At 46.9% G+C, this 10117-nt stretch overlaps 1 protein-coding gene across 1 annotated transcript; it reads right to left on the bottom strand.

Annotated features, from left to right (window-relative positions):
- Window positions 1-4799: 4799 nt before the first annotated feature.
- Window positions 4800-7784, bottom strand: LOC142566861 (uncharacterized). Its single transcript, XM_075677787.1, has 2 exons — window positions 7191-7784; window positions 4800-6084 (listed from the first exon to the last, which is right to left on the bottom strand). Exons 1-2 carry the CDS (start codon window positions 7359-7361, stop codon window positions 4960-4962), a joined length of 1296 nt encoding a protein of 431 aa, XP_075533902.1. The 5' UTR covers window positions 7362-7784; the 3' UTR covers window positions 4800-4959.
- Between the last annotated feature and the right edge of the window lie 2333 nt (window positions 7785-10117).

Raw genomic sequence — 10117 nt, 5'->3', positions numbered from 1 at the left:
AAGAAGCAGTATTTGTCGCTGTCTAAACCTTAAAGATGCATCAAACACGAATACTATAGGTCAAGTTGAATCATTTAATCATTCTTCTAAATAGCAAGACAGCTGCTCTCACATAAGAAGCAACCTTCGTAAGCGAGGATCGAGGAAAAATACGCCCATACTTCAACTATTCTTCCAGCTCCCAACGAGGACAGCAGCATTCTTGTGCAATGAAGAACGCCATCTACTTTTCGCTTGATAGCTTGCACGTACCTCAATTAAATGGGGTCAACCACTACGGGCCAAGATAGCTGTTATAGGGCAGTTTCGTGGGAGGAGGTGGGAGGAGTTGCGGTCGAGGACTAATGTCTTAAAGAAAAAATTTGCACAAATGGTAGTGTGTCAAAAGCAACACTATTTAGAACAGTCATTTTTAGAAGCAACACTTGTTTAGAAGGATAACTAGTGAATTTATTTTGTAGTGTACCCAACTTCCTCTTGTAATCTTTCAGTGCGAATTTCAATGGAAACTAAATGACTAAATTGTCACCGAAGTGATTAATTATCACCAGTTTCCCTTTGACTTTACCGTAGAAACGAGAACACCAAAACGTAAGTGCGATGCCGCACATTTCGAATTCCGTTTTTTTCTGCATTGATCTCTTATTTGTCAGACTAAGAAATAAGTAAATACCGACTTACAAGAGAATATTTCACATGAGCCTACAGTGAGTTTGAGTTGTTCGATTGTGTTAGTTTTCACAGACGCTAAAAAGTAACATTTACTCAGGGTGAATTAGTATATTACTTTTCGGCAACAGTAAAAGGGGCACTGTTATCGTTACGCACGTAGATAAGAAGTGGCGCAACAAATGCTAATTCCGAATTCCCCCCCCCCCCCCGAAAAGAAGAACGTCAGAAATTATTTTATTCCTGCTCACCTTCAAGGTATTCGCTATCCTTGTAGGAAATTTATAACCGAAGCACTCTGCTTCTTCGAATTGCACTTGATCCAGTGGAGACTGTCCGACGCCCCCTTCGAGACTGGCTGCGTGGCAAGATTGGCACAGAGCGTGACCACACGGCAACGGCACCGTCCGCTTTGGGGATCATGCGGCAGAGGCCGCACACACGTGAACTGGGAACCTCGTCGACGAACCGCGTCGGTCGCCAGTTGACGCCGACGACAACGTGGTCGCGAAAACGGTGCACGCGTCCTTGTCCGTGATCCGGCATGACGGTGTGGTCAGGCACGAATCCTACGCTCGCACAAGAGCACGGTGGCGTTTTCAACTGACCTTATCGTTACTGAGTGGTCTCATACACTTTGCATAAATCAGCGTCTACGAGAGATAAAATGAGTCCTGCACGGCACTATCGGGTTCACTGCCGAACACATGTCGCACCCCGGAATTCGCAACGCGGGGAGTGCTTCATTATCGTCGGCGACAGCCATTCCATATGTCCACCGCACATTCCGCGGCCGCAGGTGCACATCATCATCATCATCATCATCATGGCTGCGTCCACTGCAGGGCAAAGGCCTCTCCCATACTTCTCCAACTACCCCGGTCATGTGCTAATTGTGGCCATCTTGTCCCATGAAAGTTCTTAATCTCATCCGCCCACCTAACTTTCTACCGCCCCCTGCTACGCTTACCTTCCCTTGGAATCCAGTACGTGACACTTAATGACCACCCGTCATCTTCCCTCCTCACTACATGTCCTGCCCATGCCCATTTCTCTTTCTTTTTTTTTTGATTTCAACTAAGATGTCATTAACTCGCGTTTGTTCCCTCACCCAATCTGCTCTCTTCTTATCCCTTAACGTTACAGCCACCATTCTTCTTTCCATAGCTCGTTGCGTCGTCCTGAATTTTAGTAGAACCCTCTTCGTAAGCCTCCAGGTTTCGGCCCCGTAGGTGAGTACTGGCAGGACACGTCTGTTGTACACTTTTCTCTTGAGGGATAGTGGCAACCTGCTGTTTATGATCTGAGAATGCCTGGCCAAACGCACCCCAGCCCATTCTTCTGATTGTTTAAGTCTCATGATCCGGATCCGCGGTCACTACCCGGCCTAAGTGGATGTATTACCCTTAGTACTTCCACTGCCTCGCAACCTATCGTAAACTGCTGTTCTCTTCCCAGACTGTTAAACATTACTTTACAGGTGCATGCACATCGCGCTTATACCATTGTCACGTACACTCGGCCACAAAATATTGCGGGGCGCTTGAGCGCATGGCGAAACGGCCCTCCGCGTCTTCTGGCGGCGCGACCCTGTCGTACAGACCGACTCCTGTGCGCATGCGCGTTCCTGGGTGATTGCAAGCGTGCTTGTTTCGGCGCTTCCTCCTTGTGGGCCGGCGATAACGGGGTACAGCCGCGAGGTGCCTCTCTTGCGATTGGCGCCGTTGCGGCTTCGGCGGCCGTTACAAGAGCGGACACTCCCACAAAGCCCAGCGGCCATGAGTTTCGTTCGTCCAGGCCAGCGGCCGAATCGACTGCAGCGCACCAAGCCGTCGGCGTTGATACCTGAACCACACTTCCGGTTCCGGGTCTGGGCGCGCGCGTCTTGAACGCTAGCTGGAACGCGTTTTATGCCTGCCACGCTGACCGTTTTTCTTTTCTTTTTTGCTTCAACAGCTCAGCCGCGCGCGGTTTTCGGGCGAAATCGTTTTATTATGAAGTAAAAGTGATTGCGAACGAGATTTGCAAGCCTCCATCGCATATGTGCCACGTGCAATTTCATAACAGACGCTTGACGCCTTGTGAAATGAGGAAATGTTTATTTTATTCTCTATAAATGCTCGTTGCGCGCTTTTTGTGGAGTCATCCAACGTTGTGGCACTAGGTAAGCAACAATAGTTCCCGCACGAAGCTCCACCGGACGACGTCAGCTAAGAAAAATTAAATTACAAGCAAGTGTCTTTTTGGTATTAACGAATATGAATAATGCTTGTAGAGGCGAAACACGCGAAAGTGGCGAATGGGTGGTATTTGAAACAAAAGCAGTTGGCCTTTACATACGTGGCGTAGAAAATATATACCCGACTTATCCGGAACAATACCGTACATACCACGAACGCATCCTATTTGGAAGCATTCCCCTCTTTCCGGCCCTTATTTCCTGTAATCTGGCGACGGGCATTCACCTTTAAATTATAGGACGATTTCTCTAACAAGTGTGGCATGCAAAATTCTAGAGCATATAATATACTCTAATCTCATCAACCTCCTAGAAACAAATTAATTTTTTTTTCATCTCGTCAGCATGGGTTCCGTAAGTCGCTTTCCTGCGATACTCAACTTATTTCATTTAAACATGAAATCGGTGCCGCGTTGCATAATGGATTTCACAATGACGCGATCTTCTTAGACTTTTCTAAAGCATTTGATCTCGTCTCTCACCAATTACTTTGTCTAAAATTAAATACACTCAACATTGACCGTAATATTATCTCATGGTTTGAACACTTCTTGTGCAATAGAACACAATTTGTCTCAGCTAACAATTTCACTCTTCGCTTTGTCCTGTCAGTTCCGGGTTGTCGCAAGGTTCGGTTCTCGGAACCTTGCTTTTTCATATTTATATTAAGGATTTGCCTAACTGTGTAGCGTCCTCCATAAGGTTATTTGCAGCCGATTGTGTCATATTCAGAGTAATATCATCAAATTCTGACACTCTAAAACTACAATCTGATCTAGACAAGGTAACTAACTGGTGCGACACCTGGGATATGCGACTTAACAGCCAGAAGCGCAAACTTATGAGGATTTCCAGCAATACTGCTTCGTCTAACCTATCCAAATATCACTTGAAGAACTCTGTACTCGTAGAGGTCGGTTCCTATAAATACTTAGCCGTACACATAACATATAATTTTTCCTGGCAAAGACACATAAACCACATCACTAACAATTCTAACCGTACGCTTGGTTACCTCCGTCGCAATTTCTCTACGGCACCCGCTAACTTAAAGCTACTTCTATACAAAACACTAATACGTCCTAAGCTTGAGTATGCCTCTTCTGTATGGGAGCCTGGTTTGGATTACTTAACAAATGCAATAGGGTCAATACAACATCGTAGAGCACGTTTCATTATTACTAACTGTTCTCGGACATCAAGCGTAACGTCTATGAAGACTACCTTAAACCTCCCTTTCCTCTCATCCCGTAGGAAGTTAGCACGGTTATCACTGCTGCACAAAATTTATTGCTACAATCCAGAATTAAAAAAGTGAACTTTTGTCCGGACCTGCATGCACATGATCTCGTACTGACCATCGCCTTAAATTGGGCGTTCCACACTGTCGCACGAACCTATATTTTGTTTATTTATTCCTAAAACTACCAATGAATGCAATAATCTACCGGCCTCAATTGTTAACATAACCGATACATCTGCTTTTAGAACAACTATTGAAGAATAATTTTCTTAATCCGCACTTTCTAATTTTCTTATTATTATACCCTGTTATCTGCACATGGTCTATATTTTGTTACACTCCCTTCTGGAACAAGGCACAATAAATAAATAAATAAATAAATAAATAAATAAATAAATGCGATGCATTAGCATTGGCCGTGTATTTCGGACACGGAACAACGCGGTACTACAGCGTTGTACCAAACACGAACTTCGCCTTGCAATCAATCGCTTTAGCAGCGGCACGGCGATAATCGAGAGAAAAGGATCGGGGTGAACGTCGTAAGGTCATAAACAACTCGAGGAGCACAAGATTTCGCAACAAAAAACTGTATTAGCACAAGAAATAAACAAAATGAACGGCGAGTAGAGTAAGAAAAACAATAGGTTGACGGTTACAAAGGATAGCAAATTTAAAAAAAGAAATTTCGCAGATCCCACTTTATTTATAACAAAGGAGATCAAAAAATCGTTAAGCTCATGTGACACATTTTCTGAAGTGGCGAGGAGGATTCTCCGGTGCCGTACACATTCTGCGATGACGAACGTTAGGGTGCTCCTCTGATCCCAATGTACATCTCTTTATCGATGAGCGAGATACGGAACGCTACCTTTCCGTCTCGGAGATAGCCGTCATTTTCCAGCGAAGCAATGTCTGCAGTAAATTGAAGGTGGAAGTGCAGCAATGAGGGATCAGCTCGTTTGCAGAAACAAGGCTTGCGACCGGGAGTCAACGAACGTTCATAGGATGTTACTGGATGCACCGCGCTCACTCTCCAGAAAGTCGGCCAACACTTGGAGTCCACCAGCATCCCGTTAAACTCTGTCTCCACAATGAGGGAAGATGCAGGAGTAGCGCCGTCCTTCGAAACGGCAATCGTAAAGTACGTGTCCTTCATGTGCCACACCGTAATCTCGGCAAACTGTTTGAAGCCTCCCCGCCACTCAATGATTTCCTCACAGTTTTCCAGGGTCAGCTGGTAAGTCGCCAACCCAATTCTCTCATTCCGCGGCGTCAACAGCGCAGTGGTCAAATGCCGAAGGTCAGGTCGCCAACGCTCACAATGAGCGATGACACGGCTGTAATTAGGCTTCGGGGAAGTTTTCCGGCAGTTTTCCAGGTGCGCTAAATGTTCTGACTTTCGGAGGATCAGATCCTGTCCCGAGTGCAACGACAGCGACCCCGTCGTGCTGACTTCCTCCAATGGTTTTTGCTGAGACGTCCGCTGGCGCGACACGGTCGATGAAATCGTGGCGGAGATTTGTTCCATCTCACCCTTTAAGTTGCGCTCGCATGCTCCGACCTCGCGAGTAATCCCAGCGAAGCTGGCTTCCTGTTTTCTGACTTGTTCTGTAAGCTCATTCAACTGACTCTGAATCACTGGCAGCAGCTGGTCGTGGTTGAGGCATCCCAGCATCGCCTTCACGTCTTCAAGGGCAGCGTTCACGTCTTCGAGTGTCACTGCTGTAGGTTGCGAGGACTCTGTGATCGCAGTAGAAACACCGGCACTGCATCCGGCCGCGTAGTGCGTTGGCAGGTCTCTGTGCTGGACTGCCTCACCGCATCGCACACACTCCACGGTGTGCAATGTGCACACGTTCTCGTAGTGTTCCAGCATGCGGTCCAAGGTGCCCGTGTACTCGCAGCCGTGCGCTTCGTTCCAGCAGTACGCCTTAGTAGAAAATAATATATGTAATTAACACAGATTAAATTTTTTGGCCGACAAACCATTTTTTATTTAAAGGTGCCTTCTATCTCTGTCCCTAATTTTAGAACGTACCTTTACATGAATTCCGGTGCGAACCAGTGTATACGCCAGATCTTATGGGGAAGCAAATATGCTCAAATCGCCCCCAGCAGCACTTGCCGCTGTCTATGTACTAAAGATGCATCAAACATAGTTATTAGGTGAAGGTCAATCATTGAATTATGTTCCTAAATAGCAAGACAGGTACTCGCACACAATGAGGCTTGGTGAGCCAGAATTGAGAAAAAAGGGACTCCGTAGTTGAACTATTCTTCAGCTCCTAGCTTATCTTTGGCGACAGCGGCATTGTTGTGTAGTGTAGACCGCCATCTTCTTTTCGTTTGCTAGCTTGCTCCTCATATGAATCCTCTCACCTGCTACGGGCCGAGATAGCTGTTATAGGGTGGTCGGGGAGTGGGGCGGGGGGGGGGGCAGTAGCAGTTAAGGAATAATGTCCTAAAATAAACATTTGCAGAAACTGTACTCTTTCAGAAGCAACCCTATTTTTTAGAAGAATATCTAGTGAACTTATGTTGTGTACCCAGCTACGTTTTCTGATGTTTCAGCGCGAATTTCAAGGAAAATAAGAACAATGTTTGAATCACTGAGTTGTCAGTGAATCGTCACTGAAGTGATTAATTACCACCAGTTTCCCTTTGAATTTCGCGCAGAAATGACGACCATAAAACGTCAATGTGACGTTACACATTTCAAGGTATTGCCTTTTTTGTATTGCTCTCTTATCTGTGACACTAAGAAATAAGTAAATACCGAGTAACAGAATATTTCACGTGAGCCTTCAGTGAGTCTGTGTTGTTCTATTGTGTTAGTTTTGACAGAAGCTTAAAAGAGACATTAAGTCAGGGTGAATTAGTATATATTACTGTTCGGTAAGAGTATCTAATCGTTCATGTTATCGTGAGGTGTGCAGATATGCCATAGCGCAATTATGCCTATACTCTTGCATTATTCCCCTGCTTCCCCACTTCCCCCCTTCAGAGAGTGACAGAAGTTGTTTCTTTCCCTCTCACCTTCACGGCGTTTGCTTTCCTGGTAGGGAATTCGTAACCGAAGCACTCCCCTTCTTTGAATGGCTCTCGATCCAACGGACACTGGCCAACGCCCCCTTCGAGACTGGCTGCGTGGCAAGATTGGCACAGAGCGTGCGAGCACGGCAACACCACCATCTGTTTTGGGATCATGCGGCAGAGGCCGCACACACGTGAACTGGGAACCTCGTCGACGAACCGCGTCGGTCGCCAGTTGACGCCGGAGACGACGTGGTCGCGAAAACGGTGCACCCGTCCTCGTCCGTGATCCGGGATGGAGGTGTCTTCGGGCACGAATCTTGGGCTCGCATAAGAAAGAGCACAGCGGCTTTTCTACAGAGCTTGTCGGTACTGCAGTGGTGTCATGCACTATGGCTAGATCAGCGTCGACGAGAGATAAAATGAGCCCAGCAAGCACTATCGCGCACAATGGGAAACACTTATCGCCCTGATGGCCTTCGCAGCGCGGCGAGGAACAGTTGCCTCGTTACCGTCGGCGGCACCTGCTCCATACATCTACCGCCGATTCCGCATCTCCTGGTGCGTATACGCTGTGCTTGTTCCGTTGTCACGTGCACTCGGCCACAACGTATACTGCAAGGTAGATGTACTGGTAGCGAAGGCTCCATAGACGCCCATTGGTCCAAAAAATGGCGGCTCGTGGGCACTCCAGCGCCCCCTGGATTTTGGGGGGCAAAATACGCAAACGTGACGTAGAATGACGTCACGCATACGTATGCTTTTGGCGCGAATTATAAAGCGGTCTTTCTGTAGAATCCGCGTTTTCGAGCCCGTACCTCTCGAAGGTTGCTGCCTTTCAGCGCGCCCCAACCTTTACCAGTCAAATGTGCTCGAGTTCCTGCTAGTTATGGCCTTGTTAATGTGCAATTGGGAACGCAATGAAAGTGACTGGTAAAGGAGGGGCAGCATAGAAAGGCAGCAACACTTCCATACACTGGCGAAGCATGCATGATTCGTAGTGCAAATACTGGTGCTAGTACTTTTGAGAGCTTTTGAGTACAGCAAGGTATGATGCACAAAGCACTGGCTCAAGTGCACAGTTCGCAATAGAGTGTACGGCAAGTATGGTTTTCATAGTTTCATATTCATTGTTTATTGCAGCAACCAAACAAATACAGTCACAAAGCACACCCTTGGCACACAAACAAAAAAATACATGTCACAGGCAGCACAAGCAGTATTGTTTAAGTTGGCTAATAATCTCAATAGTCACAGTGCAGATAGGAAAAAGCCCTGAAGTGCCACGAACGTTGTGAGTTAGGAAATTGAAAAGTATAGAAAACAATGCTACGACAGCTTCAATTGAAGCAAACATAACATGACATAAGTAGGCGCATCAACACAGACCATAGAGCACACTGGGATTATTCTTCACATTTAATTTCTTCAGCTGAAAGAATATAGCAGGTGCGTTTACATCTGCAAGGCAATGTTAAAGCCAGCTTTAGCACCCTCAAACGTGCTCAACGTAGGAGCAAATACCATACATTGAGCCGGCGTACCATCTCCAGAGTACTTCTAGTCGTTAGCCGGATCAATTTGAAGTAATTTTACGTCAACAAAAGTACACATGAAGTACAGCGTACAGTGAAGTGCAAGGACATTCGCGGGGCAGTAAAGCATGTAATCAGTCTACTGTACGCTACAATATAGCCAGATAAAAGTCCAGCGGGAATCAGTGTAGCGTGACACCAATGGTACTATCCACGCTGTCGCAGTGTACCACGGAGCATCGTTTCTTCACATGCCGCAAGCTCATCTTGAAATGAAGCGCTAAGCGCGCGCTTCAAAAGAAGAGCGCGAAGCGTGCAAAGACGGAAAAAGACTTCGCACTGGCCGCACGCCGAAGGAAACGACAAAACCGAGAAAACTGCCGCAGCGGTGCAGCGGGCTGCAAATCTTACCGAACGGTGACAAAGAAGCGACGTACACGGACGACGAAAACTTCGCAAAAGGAGCATTTTGAGACCGGCGAGCTAAATTTATACGCTTTACCAGGCGCGCCATCGCAGACAGCTGGGGATAAGAAATCGCTTCGTAAGCTCCCGCCACTGTGGCCGGGTTAGCCGGGTATCGAAACAAGGCCTGCAAAGACGCGCTGTAATGCACCGCACACTCATGAATAGGGGGCAGGTCAAGAGTGTTGCAAAAATACAAAATTTGCCAGGTTTTAATAAAATGACTTACCTCTTTCATAAAACAAGGTGCTAATATATTTTTTCTTTTCTATTGGCAGATTACATTCCAATTTTGTAGCTTTATCATTTCTTTATATGAGTGTTTTGCCCCCCATCCTCTGGTTGTGCTGCAGTCGCGCTAAACCCCTTTTCGGCCCAGCCTTCGCCATCACTTTAAATCCGCCTTGTATACTGCAGGGCGCGCGAACGCGTTGCGAAACGACCCTCCGCACCTTCGGGCAGCGCAACCCTGTCGTCGATACCGACTGCTGCGCGCATGCGCGTTCCTCCGGGTCTGCAAGCGTGAATGTCTCCGCGCTTCCTTCTTGCGCGCCGCCGATAACCGAGTGCAGCCGCGAGGTGCCCCTCCTACGATTGGCGCTGTGGCGGCTGGCAACGGCACAACTTAGTGGACTTAACGGAACAGGCTGGGGTTCGTTTTTGTCTTCGCTGTCTCCTTCTACAGAGTGCCTTTTCCGCCACGCTTTTATTTTTGTAGAGAACGCCCCGTTTGTGAAAAGAAAGAGCGACGGTTGATCACGAAAAGGCGCAGAGATAAAAAAAATTACCGACGATTACGTTACTTCCTAATGCGAAATGTGAGCGCAGCAAATAAGCTGTTTCACCTTTTGGATAGATTGAGGCAAAGAAATCGAGCAACACATGTATGCGCTATCACATAATTTTTTTTTATTTTTCACACGTATTCCT

Source organism: Dermacentor variabilis, unplaced genomic scaffold, assembly GCF_050947875.1.
Source record: "Dermacentor variabilis isolate Ectoservices unplaced genomic scaffold, ASM5094787v1 scaffold_13, whole genome shotgun sequence".
Lineage (NCBI taxonomy): Eukaryota > Metazoa > Arthropoda > Arachnida > Ixodida > Ixodidae > Dermacentor > Dermacentor variabilis.
This window is presented reverse-complemented; position numbering and strand designations above follow the sequence as displayed.

Excerpts from the sequence above, each read along its gene's own strand:
- LOC142566861 (XM_075677787.1), bottom strand. The coding sequence starts at position 7,361 with ATGATCCCAAAACAGATGGTGGTGTTGCCGTGCTCGCACGCTCTGTGC. Across the intron at positions 6,085-7,190 it reads GGAAAGCAAACGCCGTGAAG|GCGTACTGCTGGAACGAAGC; the intron begins GTGAGAGGGAAA and ends TTTTCTACTAAG.